Genomic DNA, 23111 nt, shown 5'->3' with positions numbered 1-23111 from the left:
CAGCTTTGTTTAATAAAAAAATTAAAATTTTAAAAATAAGTATTTTTTAAGGAAATTTGTGAGATATTAGGACTCTATATAATATATATCCTAAAACAATCAGAATATCATAGGATTTTTTCTTGATTACAATAAAAAAATCGAAAAATATTCGAACAAATTTTTCGAGAATTAAGAGACTCTGAATATTTTCTAATCAAACCTCCGAAAATTAACTGAGCAGTTAGTATTTCTTCGGTTGATTTTTTTGATTAAAGTAGGTATTTCAAAAGAAATTCGAATCCAGTTTCGGATCAAACATCTGAAAATATTCAGCGTTTCGGGTCAAGCATCAGGGGAGTTTCACAGAAATTGTTACGAAAATTATTCAAAAAATGAGAAATGACTAATTTCAAAAATCCCCTCAGAATTTTCCACGATTTTTCTTCCGTATTCTGAAAGAATTTGTTGCACAACTCTAATGCTTATTCCCAATTTCCCCTAACAAAACTTTCAGAGTCGTTGTAAACCTCCCATACAACTTTTGTTACGGTTTTGCCTATGAATTCGGAATCAGAATCGGAAACTTGCGCAGAGATTTCGACCGCATTCGGCAAAAATTGCACGTACGCAAATATGTGCAATAGTGTGTGTGTGTATTTGCCCGCCACTGGGCTAAAGCGTTTGCATAAAAGATTAAAGAACAGCAAGCATTGTGCAACAATAGATAAAACGAAACTAGTAGCAGTATGTTGCAGGGTTTTTAACGCAAATCATTGTTCCATATCCGGCGTATGCCAGCAGGACAGCATAATGGAATACATTTTTGGTATCTTTTTCTTTTTGTTTAAGTTTGATAACATAACACATTTTATCATATGCTTCTTACCTTTGAGGCACGTTGCAATTCCTCTTCTTCGATATCGCATTTCGATGGCTGGCTTGCAACGTCTTCGATACGTAAATTTGTTGGCATCTTGCCATTATCCGCGGCAATGGATGCTTTGCTGCCGTTTTTAATCTTGTTTGACGGCTTGGGCATTGTTGCGATATTGTTGGTAATGTTAGTGAGAGAATTTGATACGTTCGTGAAATGGCTAATAACCGTGTCAGTAGGTTCAGACAATAAGTGAGCTTTGGCAAACTCGTTTATACCCTCTACTTTAATGTCTCGATTGCAAATCAAATAATTTTTGGGCACACGCGACTCTTGATTATCTTCAACACTTTCTGACTTTATCTGCAAATCTTCGCTATCACAGTCGAACACTTTGGTTGTGGGGTTTGCGTTATCAACACTTTTTAGAATATTTACTTCGGTTGGAGAAAACTCTAACACTGGCGGCGAGGTCACTTGTTTAGCGATTACTATGACTGCCTGTGAGGAAAATTCGTCATCACTTTGTGTCTTGTTGAGATTCTCGTTTAATTTTGTATTATTATTTTTAGAAATTTGGTTTGATTGAGCAGCAGATAACGATTTCTTGGAAGAACGATGTTCTCGGCGTTCTCGCGCTTCTTTGCTTATTTTTTCTCTTTTCTTTATCAATGCGTTTCCACTACCGCCGGTGCTATTACTAACAGTTTTGCCAACTTCGTCTACCTTAGACGAAGGCTTTTCATTGACTGAAGCAGCTGTTGTGTTGTCTGCGGTAATTGCCAATTGTTGGCTTAGACTTTTGCTTGTATGGCTTGCGGCTGTTGTTACTGGCGCAGTAGTTCCACCATTAGCCGTTGGTGTGATTACCTGTGCTGATGGTGGTGGTGGTGGTGGTGGTGATGGTGTTGATTGCTGAATTTGTGTTGTCGTTGGCGGAGTTGTTTGACTACGTCGTGCCCTTGGAATATAAACAGCTCTATCTGGTCGTCGTTCACGTCTCGCTTGCTGTTGTTGCCTGTAAAGATTGACATGTGAGAAACATTTGTTTTTGATATTCAGGCGAAAACAAAGAATCGCCAGCATGAGCAAAATCATTAAAATGAGCACGAAAACAAAGCAGAGTGGAATAAGTGTATATTATAAATGGAATGCGAGAAACAGAAGAGCAAAACAAAAACACAAAATAATGTTTAACCCATTCGAACCAAATAAGATTCTAAATAAAATTTCTATTTATGTTCTATTTTATTTTTACATCTAGGTGCAATAGCTTTACACATTTTGTTTACTTTCTACGTGCAAAGGGTGGCCACACCAAATTCTTATGCCATACTATAAAAAAAAAATTTACAAATTCAATACAGTCGGGATACAGTGAACACTCGGTCAAATGAGCGTCTCTTTCGTAGAATAGATTGGGAAACAACTTTAACTCAAATTTCGCCATATCACTTTCGAGAAAACTATTGGGTTGCCTAAAAAGTAATTGCGGATTTGTCATATGGTCGGCTTTAACAAATTTTTTCAACGACTTGTGACTCTGTAATTGCATTCTTTCTTCTGTCAGTTATCAGCTGTTACTTTTAGCTTGCTTTAGAAAAAAGTGCGCGAAATTTTGTTTACATTTGTTTGTTTGCCGTCAATTTTAATATGGAGCCCACAAAGGAGCCTTTTCGTCAAATTTTACTTTATTATTTCCGTGAAGGAAAAAACGTGGAGCAGGTTGCTAAAAAGTTACGAGATGTGTATGGTGATAAAGCCTTAAAAGGAAGACAGTGTCAAAATTGGTTTCGCAAATTCCGTTCTGGAGACTTTTCACTTAAAGATGAGCCACGTTCAGGTCGGCCAAATGAAGTTGATGATGACCAAATCAAAGCATTAATCGAATTGGATCGTCATGTAACTGAGCGTGAGATAGGAGAGAAGTTAAATATACCAAAATCAACCGTTCATTATCACATAAAAAGTCTTGGACTGGTGAAAAAGCTTGATATTTGGGTACCACGTGTATTGAAAGAAATTCATTTAACAAACCACCTACCACCACCTAATGCACCTTAAACGCAATGAATTCGATCCGTTTTTAAAACGAATCATAACTGGAGATGAAAAATGGATTGTTTACAACAACGTTAGTCGAAAACGATCATGATCCAAGCATGGTGAACCAGCTCAAACCACTTCAAAGGCTGATATCCACCAAAAGAAGATTATGGTGTCTGTTTGGTGGGATTGGAAGAGTGTAGTATATTTTGAGCTGCTTCCAAGGAACCAAACGATTAATTCGGATGTTTACTGTCAACAATTGGACAAATTGAATACAGCCATCAAGGAGAAGCGACCAGAATTGGTCAATCGTAAAGGTGTCATATTCCACCAGGACAACGCTAGACCGCACACATCTTTGGTCACTCGCCAAAAACTGAGTGAGCTTGGCTGGGAACTTTTGATGCATCCACCATATAGCCCTGACCTTGCACCATCAGACTACCATTTATTTCGATCTTTGTAGAACTCCTTAAATGGTAAAACTTTCGGCAATGATAAGGCTATAAAATCGAACTATGTTCAGTTTTTTGCAGATAAAGGCCAGAAGTTCTATGAGCGTGGAATACTAAATTTGCCAGGAAGATGGCAAAAGGTTATCGAACAAAATGGCAATTATATATTTGATTAAAGTTAATTCTAAGTATTATTAAAAATGCATTTACTTTCTTTTAAAAAATCCGCAATTACTTTTTAGGCAACCCAATATTTGGGATCATAAAAAGCAAACTTATGTAATAAGTAATCCAATATTTGGGATCATAAAAAGCAAACTCATGTAATAGATTAAAAAATAACACTGTGGAACACAACAAAAAATAGCAGGAAAACTGCATAGATTATGAAAAAAGAGGCAAAAAGAAAAAACATTTTGAAAGTTTACAGCAAAAAGTAACCAAACAAGGGAGGGGAAGTTTCGTCCTTCTGGACATTTTTCTAAATATTTGTCGCAAGCTAGCTTATATTTCATTTTAGGTGTATAGTGTCCGGCAACAGGACTGATTCGCAGTCTTGTCAGTAATATTGGCATTATTAGCTGTGTTCAGGAACTCAGTTCCAGTAAAAATTTGTGCAAATTTGCACAAAAGTCGTTCGTGTATTTTATTTGCCAGCAGAAGAGAACGCGAGAGAGAGCAAATTTTGACAGTTCGAAAAAAAGAGAACCTGCAAATTTCTACCGGGACTTTTTTGCCAGCAGAAATTTGGAACTTTGAACAGATGTTTTGTATTGGTCAGCTGTTTTATGAAAAACAGCCGTTACATAAAAATACAAAAGTTAACTCCAAAGTTGTGAACGGATACAGATATCTTCAATGATAACAAAGTGTCCGTAGCCACACGTCTGTGGTCATTAAATCATTAGCATTAGACGGTTAGTCCAAGGTATCTTTGTCAGCACAACAAGTGTACTTTTATATACGGTGATAACGTGTAAAGCAATTGTAGTCCTATGCAGTCTTCAAAATGCATGCTGATGCTCGGCGAATGGAAATTGTCCAACGAGAGGAGCGGGAGGAGTAGCCCCTCATGTGTCTTGGCTACTGATGAGAGATGGAAGATCGGTCTATACGACACCTCTTGCTCGTGTCCTTTCCAGGTTTCCGTAGCGGGATCAGACTGCCCATCTTCCAAACATCGGGTACTATAATAGTGTTCAAATAGGCTGAGGACAGCTATAAGGTAATCGACTCCAGGCAGTTCCAGATTCTTCAGCATTAGTGTAGAGATTCTGTCTGGAACCAGCGCCTTGCGCGACTTGGCGCCGCGGATGACATTTGTAGCTTCGTGCGCGGTTGTTGTTGTTGTTGTTGTAGCAGTGTATTTTACACTGAAAGACTCCATCGGTCCAATGAAAAACTCCATCGGACCAATGCGGTACGTAGAACCGGCTGCCAAGGGATTGCACGGTAATTTGTGATGGCTGTCCAGCGGCATGGAGATCACGGATATACGAATGGCTCCCCTCCTAGCCTTTTCACTCTCGGGTCACCAAATTGACGTTTATCTAAGGAAAATACCTCACAAGTATCGCCAGCATTTTTTATTTAAAAAAATTGTTTTCCAAGCAAGCAAATAAAAAACCAACCAAAACAAAAATCAGCTGTTTTTCTGCAAAGTTTCACTGGAAGTCGTTCGCGTGCTTTTGCTTGTAAATTCCTTAAAGAGAGTAAAATGGCTCTTACTCTCCTGCAAATGTTTACTGGAAAAGTGCGCGATTAGACCTTAAATTTGTCTTCATCGAAACAGCTGAGTGATTGAGAGCAAGGGGTGAAGGACAGTCGGAACATAACCCGAACCACCCGGACACTTTTTGAAAAATTTCCATTTTAAGGATGTGTCATAGGTTATTTTTTGGACATAAACTATTACAAAAATGACAAAATGGCCACTTGCTTGAAAGAGGCATTTCTCACCTGTCAAAAACGTCCAAGTCAAGTACGTCAAATGGCAACACCAGGGCAATCAGGGTAATGATGTGTCCGCCAATCTCCAGTCGGACTCTCCGAAGAGTTCGGGAAAGGAGATTTTTTAAATTATTTCAATGCTCGTTAGTTTATATTTTACTTGTGGGAAGTTATGAGTGAACTGATATTATGTAAAAACCAATTTTGTAGCTGTTATAAATTTTTGAACTTGGCATAGAAAAATACAATAGTTAACTTTTCTAAAATGTAAAAATTGGATGTAAAAAATATAATTAGTCGTTATAAAAATAGATTTTCGCATATTGTAGTTTAATGAGAAAATAAAAAAAAAATAGTTGCTTTTATCATATTAAATAAAATTGATTAGATCATGATTAATTTTGCGTGAGGAAAGACCTTGGTCTCTAATGACACTCCGTGTAAATATACAAAGACTTGAGAATGCGGCTGTAATGACTGTAGTGCCTTCAAGATAAGTTCTTCTAGGAGCAGTTGCTGGTGTAACTTCAGCAGCAGTAATTGCAAGACAGACGTAGTGAATGAACATATACATATTGCCAACAACGACGCACAGTGCGCCAAACTTTAGAAAAAATTAAAAAAAAAAGTCTGCGCCGTTTTAGGTGCTGACCTGAGCGGTAAAAAATGTTCTGAACATTTGTAGAGGACATAGGCTTTCAGAAAAATGGCGTTGTTGGTGAATATCTTTAATATAGGGTGAGATACAGGGTGCCAAAGTTGACCACTTTTCACTTCTCCTACTTTCAAGGGCCTATAAATATTGATTAACTGAATCGATTTACATGATTTAGGACAAAATTTTGGCGATCAAGAATATATATACTTTATGGGGTCGTAGACGAATATTTCGAGATGTTACAAACGAAATGACGAAATTAGTACACCCCCAACCTATGGTGGAGAGCATAAAAACACATAGTGAGCATCATAGGCTCTCAGTATTTATGCACCAGCTGGTGCTGCCCGGCCTCTCTTTGAGACTCTCCCCTCCATGCCGCTTACTGTCCGCGAATGCAGCTGCAGCTATACGTTATGAAGCATTCCACTATACGAAACCTGTGGACGCGCCCGGTAGTTCGCAGCTAAGCTTATCGAAACAATGATGAACACTACACAGATCGAAGCTCAAAGTTCCAGCCTGTGCGGTGCTCATATTTATGCCATGCCGGGTGGATATTCGTAGAGCAATGATGAAACTTTAACACATTTCCACATTAGTTAGTTCGAACCCTGCGGGCTTATGTGCGTAGAAATATGAACACTACTCATATAAGAAACTAGTTTCTTATATGCAATAACTTTGTATAGGAAAAAAACGCATATAAGAAAAAAAATTGGAATTATTTTTACATCCGTTGTCTACTGTATGTAACAACGAAGATTCTAATGAAACGAAAACTACTCCGAAGATAACAATTAATATTCGAATGTTTTGTAAGTGTGTGTGTATTAGCCAATTGATTGTCTCTACACTGTGTTAGCCTGGTTTCACTTATCTAGCAAGATTTGAAGGCTCAGCTTAAAAGAAATTATAGCCAAAAGCGTGGACACTAAAAGCAAGCAATCGACAAACATATTCAAGCCCAAATGGGATGACCTTGGGGTAGCTGAGTTTAAAATGTACTTTTAATTAACTGCTAAAGGTCAATGAATTGAAATTTTTGTGTGTGACTAAAAGACGTGTTAACAATGTCTGTGACGACGACGATGACGATGTTGATCTCTTAATGGGTTAAAATGACTGGTAAATTTCGTAAACAATGAGAAATAATAAAATATAAAAAAGGCAGAAAGAAGTTTCAACGAATTTATGTTTGGCCTTCGAGGTCGTTGACTGCGTGAAAATGACGACATAATAATTCCACACACACACACACACACAGACAGCAGTGCATACAAAACTAGTGAGTCGCTCTCATGACCATTCGGGTGAGCATACATAAATAGGGTTTGCATGAATTTTTGTTTAGATTTGGTGGGTATTCTCTCTCTCTCTCTCTGATATATATATATATATATATATATATATATATATATATATATATATATATATATATATATATATATATATATATATATATATATATATATATATATATATATATATATATATATATATATATATATATATATGCCCATATCTACATACATAGTTCCATATATAAATAAAAGTAATGCTAACCTTTGTGTTTGTTTTTGTATTCCATCGACTTCTTTGATTAGTAGTTGCTGTTGCTGTTGCGATTGTTGCTTCAATTCCAAATTACTTTGTTGGGTCGAGGTCGTCATGTCCACCACAACGTCATCTACATTCTCTTTTCTATGGATCGGTGAATTGTTACAAGATATTGAGGTAGTTGTTGAGCCGGTTGCAGCAAAACAAAGCGAGTCAGATGCGGCAGCTAAAGATTGGACTTCTTGTGTCTCGGATGCATTAGATATATGTTTGGAAGTTTCAAGGTCATTGTTTCGTAAAGCCGGCGGCCTGTATAAGCCCAGACTATTTGGTTTGTTCACTAGAAAGAGAAAAAAATAAACAAAAAGCAATTATTCGTAAAATATATTAACCTAAATCTTCTCTATATCAGGAGTTCATTTACGTTCACATTACAGTGTGCCATCATCTTGATGTGTGTGTGTGTATATTACAAACTACATACAAACGTCTATCTACATGTAATTACATGTCGTCTTACCTATGCAAATTCATACACTTCAAATAACAAAGGCAAGCATGTACTTGTAAATATTTAAATTTGCGCCCTTGGATATATGCACAATATCTACGGGTATATGCTTAACAATTTTATTGTTGTACATTTATCATGGGCTATGAAAATCCCGAAGAGACGTTAAAATATTTTATTATAATTCAACAAAAGTACGCTGTTGTTGCTAGTTGACCCAATTATTTTACCATGCTCTTTTGTTTTTATTTAACTCTCATCGTTCGCTGAGACTTAAAGCAAAACAAATGGTCAGTTGGTAACTACACCATAGAAATTGCGCAATTCAGACTGAGCCCAAAGACTGTCACAACAAGAGATACTGTAAACGGTTAAAAGGAATTATTTCAAACGGTTAAAAAATATATAGCATATAGGTACACAGTATATTATACAATTGTGTTCAAAAATATAGGAGTGCGCCCAACTAATAAACAAATATTGATTTTGGTATAAAAATATTTTGTTTTATTCAGATGATTGTACGTAAGATTATTTATTAATCAAAATTGCAAATTTTTGCCCATGAACATTCCATACTAATCAGTTCCCTAAATTCTATAACAATAAATTATGTAAATAAAAATTTTCTTCCCAAAAATTTGCTGTTCAAAATAATAGGAGTATTGATATTGAAAATTCCCTAATAAAAACTTTAATTATTTCTGTTTCTAGAGTAATAACCTAGTTTTTGATGACATCTGGATACGACTGCGATGCATGGATAGAGTGATCGAAAAACCGGTAATTTTGAAGGCGGTGTTTTAAAAATCGGCGGTTTTTCAAAACCGGTGGACGGTAAATTTTAGCAAAGAAAAAGAAATGGTAAAACCGGTAGAACCGTTTTTTTTATTAAAATTAAATATGGGACTAAATTTTGCTAGAAAAAAGTTTATTGCAATAAAAACAACAAAAAAGAGTAATTCAATTAAGTATCATTCTAATACTTAAGCATATTTTGTACTTTAACAAAGTAAAAATTTAAAATCAGGATTATTCATTATTTTAGTAAGGCACTTAATTCATTATTTTAGTAAGGCACTTAAAAGGGTTTATGGAGATTTTTTTTAATTTCGATTAACCCCTGTATTTATGTTGGTAGTATCTTATGAAATTTGTCGATTTCTTTTATTATTTGCTTGGTTTTTATGAAAGTATATGTCGACGTCTGGCCAATAGTTGGCAAAGCGTTGTAAAGTTTTTCAAGCTTAACAGTTCTTTTCTGGCATTTGTCTAATATATGAAAAAAAAAAATAAGGAGTTTTGCCAGGAAGTGATTTTATTTTTTGGGTTTTGAAAAGTTCAGCAAATAAAGATTCGCTGCCATCTAAGCTTACATTATACTCAGTATCACATTATTCACTTCGGCTAGAATGATCTAAATTTACATCAGGGATAACCGCGAATACAAATTAGTTGCAAATTCCTTTACTTCGGATTTACTACCATATGTTAAAATATTTTGTCGTATGGGATACCGACCAGAATTAAGGTATAATATGAAACTATTTAGTACCTTTATTCATCTCTCCTTTAGACGACCCATTAAGGTATGGCACAATTAGTTTCCAGTTGGATTATCAATTTTGATCAAATTTTTATATAAAAACTGATGCGTAGCTTCAAATTCCAACAGAGATAGAGGTTGTAAAATCATGTTTAAACTTTTCAAAGATTCAATTTCATCAGAGATGTAATTACAGGTCTAGTAGTACGTGATTAACCGACTGTTGTATTTTTAACAATCTATCTATTATAATAGATAAAGAATTCCATCTATGTTTTATATCACTAATTAAGTGCATTTCTTTATCGACGTTCTTTACAACATATTCCTGGAGTTTATTTTGGAAGATTTTTTAAAAGATTGCTTATAAAATCCATAGAAGTATACACTAACAAACCATTATCGTTAGTATCGGTGGAATTTTCGCCAGTCTCGAAATCCCTTAAACATTTTTTGAATACATTACATTTACGACACTAAGATGTATGACGTGATTATTACATAGCTGCGAAATTGGTGTAATGTTTCTCCCATACTTTTTCATGACGGAGGCACCATCATGTGTAGACGCAACAATATCGTTTTCAAGATTTAGACCAAAGTCTTTTAACTTTTTTTTCTACGATGCATATTATATTTATCGCAGAAGCGGTTTTCTTTATTTCCTCCAAACCCAATTAAATATTTCGAAAACTCCATTGACGTACTTAGTGTTAGAAAAGTCGGTCACCTGTTATAGAGAATCGCCCTTTATTACTTTTTATTTTATGAAACAATACAATATACTCGTTCTTTTTTGTTGTTGTAAACATCGTTAATATGCGACCAAGTTGTGATTTCACTTGCTGGCAGTTTTAGTCCTTTACTAGCGATTTAAGAATTTATATTTTTAGACTTCTTGAGGGATCTTACTGAAAGTCCATCCTCTGCAACGCATCTCGCCAAAATTTCCATTAGTGTATTTGATGGCTTGGTCGTAAATCTGTCAATGGGACCGTGTTTTAATTTTTTCGATGAGCATTGCTCTTCATCATCAACTTTTTTATTAGTTTTGGTTCCAAAATCCTTCTTATGTATATTTCTCAAATGTTGAATTGAGGACGATGTGGAGGAACCGCGATAACTCAAAAATTTTTGGCATATCTTACATGTGGCTTTGAAAGAACTTGGTTCTGGCTTTTCAAAGTGTTCGCACACAGAGCTCATTATTTACTAAATAATAAAAAGTAGTAGTTAAATCCGTATTTTATATAAAGGCGTCTATCTCCTATTTATATCAATATTTGATATTTAAACTTACATTGTTAATTGCAAATCACAAATGCAAATTGTAAGTGTTGGGCTCAAAATTGGGAATTTAAGTCTTCATTCTATACCAAAGGAAGCACATTAAACCTCCTACTTGGTTTTCATTTGCATGAGAATTGACAAAATATAGTTTTTTATACATATTATATTTATCGCAGAAGGGCTCAAAATTGGGAATTTAAGTCTTCATTCTATACCAAAGGAAGCACATTAAACCTCCTACTTGGTTTTCATTTGCACGACAATTGACAAAATATAGTTTTTTATATGTCGGCCATACCAAAAATTTTTTGTTCTCAGAAACTTCAAAAACAAAAAAATATTTTAATTGTTTGCGCTTCATTAGTAAAACAAATACAAAATGGTATGAAGTTGGTTGCATTTATAATTAAAAGTGTTCAGAAAGTATTTTTTTGGAAGTGATCAGAGTCTAAATTGATTTACCACACAGACTGGGCAGAATTTCATTTCATGCCGAAAACCGGAATTTTTCCATGAAAACAACCGATTGCACCGGTCCACCGGTCAGCCGAAAATTTGATTTCTTGAAAAACCCACAGTCGGTGGAAGAAAAAAAACCGGCAGACCGGTTTTTGCAAACCGGGTTCGATCACTCTATGCATGGAGTCCCAAATATATCCTCGCAACCCCTAACAGAGTTTTTCGTTTCTCTTTAAACAGATTTTATTTCAGGCATTATAATTGCGTTCCATAGCTCTTCCGCATTCGGCATTCGTGTAGCTGTAATTTTCGCCAATATTTTCCCACATATGTTCTATGGGATTGAGGTATGCAGACTGAGCAGGTCACGACTTAACCTGAACCACGTTGACCTTTAGCCACTCCACTGCAATGTGTTCCTAGTTTGTATGTTTCCGGTGTCGAAATGCCAATTTCAGAAGGATATCCCATTCTGCATAAGGTAACATTATATTTTACAAAATTGCAACATAGACGTGTAGAAAAGGCTCCAAATCCCCTCCATGTTTGACTATTTTTTTTTTGTAAGATGTGCTTTATATTATGTGTTGAGAAGACATCCGACATACTGTCTAGACCCAGTTTCATTAAATAATACAATTGTACATTCGTCGATCAACAATGTGTTCCTCCATTTTTCCATTAGCCAATCGATATGTCCTTAAGCAAATTTAACAGATTCTTTCTTTGCCAGCAATGGTATTGTTCTTGAACGATTTGCTAATAAGTTACTACAGACAGATTTAGCCCTTTTTGAATATTTTTTGAAGACGCAGTAGGGGTTGCTTTGCTAAATCACACAAACAACAATCATCCATAGTTGATGTTTTCCGTTTGAGCTCGAGTGTTTCAGACTTTGTTTATATGATGAGTCATTTGCAATGTTAAAATCAAAGCATCCTACTATTTCCCTCATTTCTCTATAAATTTTTCGTAGTTTTTTGGTTAGTTTTCGTAGTTCCACAATGTTGCATGCGCATTCGTCGCCCACTCCCTTAACTTGGACTGCGTCGACTCGAAAGTCTTCGGGTTAACCAAGTTTATTGACGGCAGTCCTCTGACCTTCACCGCCAAATCGTCTGCCCTTTCATTCCCCCTTACTCCGTTATGGCCCGGCAACCAAACGATGCGAATTTTGGCATCCTCGGAGAAGGCCTTAATCTCCCTCTTACACTGCAAGACTGTTCGTGACCTTACCGTCCTGGTTGTTATTTCCCTTATGACAAAAAAGATGTTCACACTCGACGTCCCCGCATAGCCGCAGTGGCTGCCTCACACTTAATCTGTATGTCAATGGGTCGGATATCTATAATAGTCTTCAGTGCCCTAGTGGGCGTGGTCCTCATCGCTCCGCCTATGCCAAGACAACATGTTCTCTGAACCTGTTGTATGGTCCTTATGTTGCACTTTTTCTCCATAACAGTCCACCAAACTACCGAGGCGTAAGTAAGTATTGGTCTAATCACGCTCCTGTAGAGCCAGTGGACTATCCTCAGATTCAGACCCCATTTCGAGCCTACGGGCCGTCTACATAGTGCCCAACATCTGTGAGCCGTCTCAGTACGCTCCTAAATGTGACACTTCCAATTCAGTTTTCTATCCAAGATCACACCTAAGTATTTGACCTTGTCAGATATCGAAATCGTCTTATTGAGGAAACGTGGTGCGTTAAATTGGCCCACCTTCGTCTTCCTCGTGAACGGGCATATTTCTGTGTTCTCCGGGTCAACATTGAGACATCTGGGTCTAGCCCAGTCATATGCCATACGCCAGACCCTTTCGGCCCTTCTGCATAGCTCGTTCGGATCCTTACCCCTAAGAAGTTCAAGACGGGTTCAATTCCCTCCTTAGTCAGCATCCGTAATAGGTCATTTATGGTGGTCACCCATAGGAGTGGCGATAAAATGCCCCCCTGTGGCGTGCCTTGTGCCACTTTCTCCCTTATATTTATGCCATGGGACACACAATTTATCCACCTGTTCCTTAGAATATGGTTCATCCAGTACAAATCATTCATACTCCTATTCAGGTACTTACCAAGTTTTTGATGTTTTTCATATACATACATACGTACATCAACGCATTTTCCCATCTTCTAAGTAAAATGTTTACAAATTTATCTTATCTTCAGCTTCTCCATTCACACAAAAAGGCCAGAAAGTTAAAGTTAAATATGGAATAAAGCGTATACGTCACTCCTCTATAGAGGAGTTCATTAGTCAACTATGCCAAAATATGCATACAGATACATTTGTGTCCAAAAATCTCAAAAACAAAAAACTTAACATGCCTGGTCAATATGTACAATACAACAGAAAGTAAACATTAAGAGATGGAAAGAGAGCGAATGCATAAAAACTTAAACACAAAACAAAGCAGGTAAGTTCACTATGGCATCATACAAAATGAGGGCGACCTTGAATTTTGACGCCAGCTAAATAAGGTGAGTGTACATCCCAACATACGAATGTGTGTGTAAATGTGCGGATTGAAACATGGATAGGGCCACCGTGTGTTTATGGCTAATTATAAACATTTACCAATTGCCAAAATAAAACTATGTAAACTACGATGTTTAACCGGCAGTTGGTATAGATCTTTGTTTTCTTCAATATCGATTACGTGGTCCATCTACATCGCTGGCGCAAAAGAATTTACACTCATAGAAAAAAAGTACACGGAAAATAGCAAACACTGTCTGCTGATTGTTAGAAAGCAGTTAACAGGCAAACATAAATAATAGCATAATATTTCACAGATCATGCGTGGTCTGCGAAACAAAATAACGTTCAAGTGACGCTGTTGTTATGTTTCAATGAAAAGGGGGGTTTTAAATAACAATCAACAACATTCAACAGCAGGTGAAAGAAATCCAGGGACAAAACGTTGTTGTTGCACACAAATGATGTGATGCTGTTGTAGTTGTGCTAACTGTCAAGGGATAGTGCAACAAATGTTGGCCCGGCACCTTTAAAGAATTTTCATGAATGAGATATTAACCGGTATGCAAGAGGAGATATGTGTCCCAGTGGATGTTGCAGTTAATGCAGCATAGTGCAATAAAAGAATAAATGCGGCCACAGGTAGGTTTAAGGAATTTTTTCTCCATGACAGAGATGGTGGGCCAGTACACAAATGGAAATGTGTGTCTCGGTGGATGTTTTCAAATTCAAATTTCTCCATGAACATTCCGTTAAGGAGCAGGGGCAATTTACATTTCATATTCTTTTGTCATATGATATAGAAAGGAGGGTGTTAGGGGTTGAAAAGCGTATCATAGCCTCTGCGACCTTAATGTCAACCTCCGCTTTCCCGCGGCACACCCTGTTCCTACAGAGGAGGTTCTGGCGACCGATCACACGGCGGAGTAACTGTGCAAAACATCTTACTATTATAGGAAATGATTACAGTAACCGGCGGCCACGTGACAAATTTGGGAGTCATGAGCCAAAAAGTAACTATTCCGCAGGCAGTAGCCCTGTCCCAAACTAAGGAATCAAAGGGCGATGCCCTCCGCCGGACCCCTTTACTGATGACGACTTATGGCTTACGATAAAGAACTCGATTTGCCCAATGGAACGTTAGAAATTTAAACCAAATCGTAAATCTAGCACAGGTTATGTCCGAGTGTAGAATGCTTCATATTGATGTACTGGGTATCGGCGAAATGCGGTGGAACACATGCGGCGAAAAACAAACCTCTGGCGGTGACCTTGTTCTGTTTTCCAAACGAAAACGATCGAGATGTTAATGGTGTTGGTTTCTATCTAAGCAGAAAAATTAAAAGTGTACTAAATGGATGGAACGCAATTTCCGATAATTACAGCGCGGTTAAACACTAAGCATCGTAAAATTACCATCGTGCAATGCTATGAGCTAACCGAAGACGCTGAAACCGATCTTAATGAACAGTTATTGTTGTAGCAGTGTGTTGCATACTGAGGCGGCAGCCCTTGCCGATTCAAGGACTTCATTGGCCCAATCCGGTACGTACAACCGAGACATGTCCGCCCATTTGTTTGTTGAAATCACTTATACCGATATCCCGATCCTTTATACCGATAAGAAACTTTGAGTTTATAAAGGGTGATTTTTTTGAGGTTAGGATTTTCATGCATTAGTATTTGACAGATCACGTGGGATTTCAGACATGGTGTCAAAGAGAAAGATGCTCAGTATGCTTTGACATTTCATCATGAATAGACTTACTAACGAGCAACGCTTGCAAATCATTGAATTTTATTACCAAAATTAGTGTTCGGTTCGAAATGTGTTCAAATTTTGACAAATTTTGTTCAGCGATGAGGCTCATTTCTGGTTGAATGGCTACGTAAATAAGCAAAATTGCCGCATTTGGAGTGAAGAGCAACCAGAAGCCGTTCAAGAACTGCCCATGCATCCCGAAAAATGCACTGTTTGGTGTGGTTTGTACGCTGGTGGAATCATTGGACCGTATTTTTTCAAAGATGCTGTTGGACGCAACGTTACGGTGAATGAACACATTTCGAACCGAACACTGATTTTGGTAATAAAATTCAATGATTTGCAAGCGTTGCTCGTTAGTAAGTCTATTCATGATGAAATGTCAAAGCATACTGAGTATCTTTCTCTTTGACACCATGTCTGAAATTTCACGTGATCTGTCAAATACTAATGCATGAAAATCCTAACCTCAAAAAAATCACCCTTTAAAAGTCGTATTTCTGTCAAGATTTCAATAAACAGCCGTGCCGAGTTTGGATAAAGCGATCTCCAGGTTTAAAGGTATGAGACCAGAAAACAGCTTTTGCTACCAATTTTCGCCGTTACAGTGAGATGCATGGACTCCAGAACAACTGAGTATGGGCCAGATATGACTATATTTGTATACAGCTGCCATATAGCCCTGTTTTTCTATTAAACGCACAAAAACCGCATTTCTTACTCAGAATTTATGAAATTTGGAAGAGATCCCTTGACACTCGTACCAGCCACAGTCAATATTAGAATTTTCGCCCTTTTGATGCAATGAGACCCCTTAAAACAGTATTTGGTCCCTCGACCATCCATGGTTTTATTCTGCACCCTTAACGAATACACAGAAACGATAAGAAGTTAAATAATTATAGGTTATTGCCGGCGATTTTTTCAGTGATTAACTTTGTATTTATATGTTGGAAAAACCTACCAAAAATTGAGGTCAGCCTACCAAGAGAATAAAAACCTACCAACTTTGATAGGAACCTACCAAAAACGGCAACACTGGTTGCAACTGCAGTCGCGGACAATCAGCGGTAATGAGTGGAGAGTCTCAGTGGGTGGCCGGGTGGCGCTGGTTTTTGCTTAAATACTGAGTGCCATGATACTCGATATGACGTTCTTGCGGCGATCGGTCCTATGGACCGGAACAAGCTTGCTCACATGTGGATCTTGAATACAATAGCCACCTCCACATACAATTGTGGTTACAACAACAACCTGGTTATCCTCATGGGTGATTTCAATGGCAGGATATGCAACAAAAATGATGGCCTAGAATATGTTATGGGAGGACAAGAAATGGGAGAGGAGAATGACCTTCTAATTGAAACATGCTAAAGTCACAATCTGATGATTGGTGGATCAATTTTTATTCACAAAGACTAACATAAAACAACATGGACGGCTCCAAACCCAGGGCTTCGCGAGCAACAATTTCAGATGGACCATATATGCGTTAGCAAACGCTGGCTCCATACCCTCCTTGACGTGGGAACCAAGCGAAGCCCATAAATCGGAAGCGATCATTCTCTGAAACTTAAAACTGCGCTGATATCAAACAATAAAGACAAAGAAGTTTCAAACATGGAGGCTACAAGATGAAAACGTTAAATCTAGAAAATATGGATAAAATGTGAACAACAGTGGACCGTGAACTACATCTGTTGTTCGACAAGTATGTCTGCTATGGCCACTTCTATGCTATCCATAGAAGCCATGTAAAAACTGCTCCCCAAAGAGGTGTCGTACTGCGGCACGCCGTTCGGACTCTTCTATAAATGGATGTCCCTTATCATTGAGCTAAAACTTGAATCGGACGGCACTCATTGATATGTGAGAAGTTTGCTCTGTTCCTTTATGGAATGTTCATGGGCAAATTTGCATTTGCATTGCCAAGTGTCCACAGGCACATTTGGCAATATCAAGTGTAAACTCGATCAAAACAAAAAAAAAAAAAAACAGCGCCAAAAATAAAAATATCTAAAATCCAGAAAATTGAATTTGAGTATTTTTGAAATTTGAGGTTTGACTCGAGTTAATTTTTCTTAATTTTTTATGAGTTTTAATGGAATGGTCATGCACTCAACGAAATTTATTATTCATGTATTCATTTTAATTTAAACAAGTAAAAGCGTGCTAAGTTCGGCCGGGCCGAATCTTATATACCCTCCACCATGGGTCGCATTTGTCGAGTTCTTTTCCCGGCATCTCTTCTTAGGCAAAAAAGGATATAAGAAAAGAGTTGCTCTGCTATTAAAACGATATCAAGATATGGTCCGGTTCGGACCACAATTAAATTATATGTTGGAGGCCTGTGTAAAATTTCATCCAATTCGTATAAGAATTGCGCCCATTGGGGCTCACGAAGTAAAATAGAGAGAACGATTTATATGGGATCTGTATCGGGCTGTAGACCGATTCAGACCATAATAAACACGTTTGTTGATGGTCATGAGAGGATCCATCGTACAAAATTTCAGGCATATCGGATAATAATTGCGACCTCTAGGGGTCAAGAAGTCAAGATCCCAGATCGGTTTATATGGCAGCTATATCAGGTTATGAACCGATTTGAACCTTATTTGACACAGTTGTTGAAAGTAAAAATAAAATACGTCATGCAAAACTTCAGCCAAATCGGATAGGAATTGCGCCCTCTAGAAGCTCAAGAAATCAATCCCCAGATCTGTTTATATGACAGCTATATCAGTTTATGAACCGATTTGAACCATACTTGGCACAGTTGTTGGATATCGTAACGAAATACTTCGTGCAAAAATTCATTCAAATCGGATAAGAATTGTGCCCTCTAGAGGGTCAAGAAGTCAAGACCCAAGATCGGTTTATATGGTAGCTATATCAGGTTATGGACCGATTTGAACCATACTTGGCACAGTTGTTGGATATCATAACAAAACACGTCGTGCGAAATTCCATTTCAATCGGATAAGAATTGCGCACGCTAGAGGCTCAAGAAGTCAAGACCCAAGATCGGTTTATATGGTAGCTATATCAGGTTATGGACCGATTTGAACCATACTTGGCACTGTTGTTGGATATAATAAGAAAACACGTCGTGCAAAATTTCATTCCAATCGGATAAGAATTGCGCACTCTAGAGGCTCAAGAAGTCAAGACCCAAGATCGGTTTATATGGCAGCTATATCAGGTTATGGACCGATTTGAACCATACTTGGCACAGTTGTTGGATATCATAACAAAACACGTTGTGCAAAATTTCATTCTGATCGTATAAGAATTGCGCACGCTAAAGCCTCAAGAAGTCAAGACCCAAGATCGGTTTATATGGCAGCTATATCAGTTTATGGACCGATTTGAACCATACTTGGCACAGTTGTTGGATATCATAACAAAACACGTCATGCAAAATTTCATTCCAATCGGATAAGAATTGCGCACTCTACAGGCTCAAGAAGTCAAGACCCAAGATCGGTTTATATGGCAGCTATATCAAAACATGGACCGATATGGCCCATTTACAATACCAACCGACCTACACTAATAAGAAGTATTTGTGCAAAATTTCAAGCGGCTAGCTTTACTCCTTCGAAAGTTAGCGTGCTTTCGACAGACAGACGGACGGACGGACGGACAGACGGACGGACATGGCTAGATCGACATAAAATGTCACGACGATCAAGAATATATATACTTTATGGGGTCTCAGACGAATATTTCGAGTAGTTACAAACAGAATGACGAAATTAGTATACCCCCCATCTTATGGTGGAGGGTATAAAAATTAAAATCTTCTCTTAAATTTTATTTCATTTATTTTTCATATTTTAGCATTAATTTTCAGCAAACATCAGACTTTTCAGCAGTCATGCCGCTGTTCTGAAATTGCAAACATTAAGCTATAACAATAGAACTACTGCTGTTATAGCAGTAAAATTAACTACTAGCAGCCAGCAGGCAGCGTTTGCTGCTATCAGCAGGCTTTTTACTATGAGTGTGGACAAATTTGCATTACAATATCAAACGAGGAATCACCTGGTGCCTTAACGATTGTCTTGAGGACCTTGATTACGCCGACAATATTGTCCTACTCTCACACACCTCATAGAAACCAGTTTGCTGATAATAGCAAACACTGTCTGCTGGAATAAGTAGTTAATTTTGCTGCTATGTAGCAGTAGTTCTGCTATTGTAGCAGTAGTTCTGCTATTGTAGCAGTAATTCTGCTATTGTAGCAGTAGATCTGATATTACAGCAGTAGTTCTGCAATTTCAGAGCAACAGGCTTGCTGCTGAAAAGTCTGTTGTTTGCTGAAAATTACTGCTGCTTAAATATGAAGGGATTGATAGAAGAAACCAGTAAAAGCGTGCTAAGGTCGGCTGGGCCGAATCTTACAAACCCACCACCGTGGGTCTGTAAGACCGTTATTGGCACAGTTGTTGGAAGTCATAACAGAACACTACATGCAAAATTTCGGCTTGTAAAGACTCAAGAAGTCAAATCGGGCGATCGGTTTATATCGGAGCTTTATCAGGTTATAGACCGATTTGGACCGTTATTGGCACCGTTGTTGGAAGTCGTAATAGAACAACGCAAGCAAAATTTCAAACAAATTGGAAAAAATTGCGGCTTATAAAGGCTCTCAAGAAGTCAAAACGGGAGAACGGTTTATATGGGAGCTATATCAGGTTATAGACCGATTAAGACTGTACTTGGCACAGTTTTTGGAAGTCATAACAGAACACTACATGCAAAATTTCAGCCAAATCGGACAATGATAGCGGATTGTAAGGGCTCAAGAAGTCAAATCGGGAGATCGGTTTATATAGGAGCTATATCAGGTTATAGACCGATTTGGACCGTACTTGGCACAGTTGTTGGTCATGAAAGAACACTATGTGCAAAATCTTAGCAAAATCCGACAAAAATTGCAGCTTGTAAGCGCTCAAGAAGTCAAATCGGGTGATCGGTATCAGGTTATGGACCGTACTTGGCACAGTTGTTGGAAGTCATAACAGAACACAACATTTCAGCCAAATCCGACAACATTTGCGGCTTGTAAGGGCTCAAGAAGTCGAATCGGGAGATCAGTTTATATGGAAGCTATATTAGGTTATAGACCGATTTGGACCGTACTAGACAGAATTGTTGGAAGTCACAACAGCATAAAACTATATGCAAAATTTCAGCCAAATCGGACAAAAATTGCGGCTTGTAAGGGCTTATATGGGCGCTATATCTAAATCTGAACCGATATGGCCCATTTGCAATCCCCAATGACCTACATACTTGCAATAGTAAGTATCTGTGCAAAATTTCAAGCGGCTAGCTCTACGAGTTCGACCGCTGTCGTGATTTCGACAGACGAATGAACAGTCTACATTGACTCAGAACGTCGAGACGAAATCCGTACTTGGATACCGGAAGCCTCCCCCAAGAAACACATGATACGACCAAAAGAATGCGGCATACAGAGCAACCCTGCAATCAGTAGCAAGGCGCCAGTTGAAGGTGAGGTATCGGGAGAAAAGAAAAGAGAAGAAATGTCTACTCCGCAGAAAGAAAAAGGAAATGGAAGACGAGAGTGTGAGCGAATTGAGATGTACTTGAGTCAGAATGAAGTCCGGAAATTCAACCAAAGAATTAAACATCAAACCGATGGCTTTGGTACAGGCACATCCTCCTGCAGAGACAAAGAAGGAAATCTGATAACCTATACAGATAGTGAGATGAGAATATGGAAAAAACATTTTACCCAGCAGCTAGTGTCCGACGATGGTGGCGAAGAGGATACCTCAGAACCAATCCCTGATGATGGTATACAATGTTTACCTCCTAGCTAGAATGAGGTCCAAGTAGCTGTGACCCAACTGAAGAACAACAGTGCAGGAGCAGGGTTGCCCGATGAACCATTTAAGACCGGAGGCGACACGCTGAGAAGGCGTATGCATCAGCTTTTCTGCGCGATCTAGCTAGAAGAACGCATGCCCGATGATTGTAACCTCAGCATACTATGTCCCGTACACAAGAAAGGAGACAAGGCGGAATGTGCCAACTACAGAGGAAGATACTCTCGAGCATACTGTGTTAAAGATTTAAACCTAAAGTCAATGAGATAATTGGTCCCTATTAATGCGGCTTTAGACCTGGTAAATCCTCCCTGGACCAGACATTCGCACTGCGCCAAATCTTGGAAAAGACCCGAAAAGGGCAAATCAACACCTTACATCTCTTTGTTGATTACAAAGCCAATTTGGATACCCCTTTATGTTCAAAGGTATTTCAAGCCATGCCTGAAAAATTAATAAGACTCTGCAGGATGACACTTGCTGATACGCCTTCCTCAGTATGAATAGGAAAGAATCTCTCCGAACCATTCAATTCCAAACGAGGTTTCAGACAGCTTATCGTGTGATCTCATTAATATCCTGCTGGAGAAGATTATACGACATGCAGATGTGAATCACAAGAGAGCCACTCGCCTGTGCCGACGACATCGATATCATGGGTCGGTCACCGGAAGTAGTAGCTGCAGCCTTTGAAAAAATCCAAAGAGAATCTGTGAAAATGGGTCTGGCAGTAAATGGAGATAAAACGAAATGGATGGTATCAACTCCCAAAACGCCCGTTACAACCAATCAGATAAGGGAAATGGAGGAAGTTGGGAACTACAACTTTATCTACCTCGGCACCGCCGTGACCGAAACAAATGACGCCAGTTTTGAAATAATGCGAAGAATAATACTGGCAAACAGATGTTACTTTGGATTAAGTAGACAGTTTAGAAACAAGACCACCTCTTGACAGACGAAGATCACACAATACAAGACACTGATACTATCCGTATTGTGATATGGTTCTGAGGCATGAGTACTTGTGAAAGCAGACGAGGCAGTGCATGGAGTGTTTGAAAGAAAAATTATTTGTGAAATATATGGACCAGTTTGCGTCAATGGAGAATATAGGTGTCGTATGAACCGGCATGTTGTCAGAATGGATGAAGAAACTCCAGCAAAGAAGTCTTTTGAAGGCAAACACGGTGGTACACACAAACCGGGAAGACCAAAAGCCCGATGAAAAGATCACATGGTGGGAGACACCTCGAAACTTGGTGTCATAGACTATAGAAGGAGCGCAGAAGATCGAGGCGCTTGAAAGCTATTCTGAGTTCGACTAATGGGACAAACATTCTGTCAAGCCAATTAAAGTAAGCTAGTCACCGCGTAATAAAGAGGTAATATGAGTGCTGCTTTTGTTACCAAAATGCCAATTTTTCCCATGAACATTCCACTAAGGAACAGGGGCAAACTTCTCACATATCAATGAGTGCAGTCCGATTCAAGTTTAAGCTCAATGATAAGGGGCCTCCTTTCTATAGCCGAGTCCAAACGGCGTGCCGCAGAATAAAGAACGAATTTGCAAAGTGCCGACACCTCTTCGGAGAGAAGTTTTACATGGCATAGTACCTCACAAATGTTGCCAACATTCGAAGGGGAAAATCACCGCTGAAAATTTTTTCT

General features: G+C 38.2%; 1 protein-coding gene across 1 annotated transcript in view; it reads right to left on the bottom strand.

The window, feature by feature from the left end:
* LOC106089757 (uncharacterized) overlaps positions 1–23111 on the bottom strand; it is a 187140-nt gene that overhangs the window by 113848 nt on the left and 50181 nt on the right. Inside the window, exons 5-6 of the mRNA XM_059367365.1 lie at positions 7535–7868; positions 869–1874 (exon numbers count right to left, since the gene is read on the bottom strand). Coding sequence (XP_059223348.1) covers positions 869–1874; positions 7535–7868 — 1340 coding nt within the window. The remainder of the gene's footprint in view (positions 1–868; positions 1875–7534; positions 7869–23111) is intronic.

The sequence above is a fragment of the Stomoxys calcitrans genome, chromosome 1, assembly GCF_963082655.1.
Source record: "Stomoxys calcitrans chromosome 1, idStoCalc2.1, whole genome shotgun sequence".
NCBI classification, from domain to species: Eukaryota; Metazoa; Arthropoda; class Insecta; order Diptera; family Muscidae; genus Stomoxys; species Stomoxys calcitrans.
Note: the sequence above shows the minus strand (reverse complement) of the source record. Positions and strands in the feature narration are given on the sequence as shown.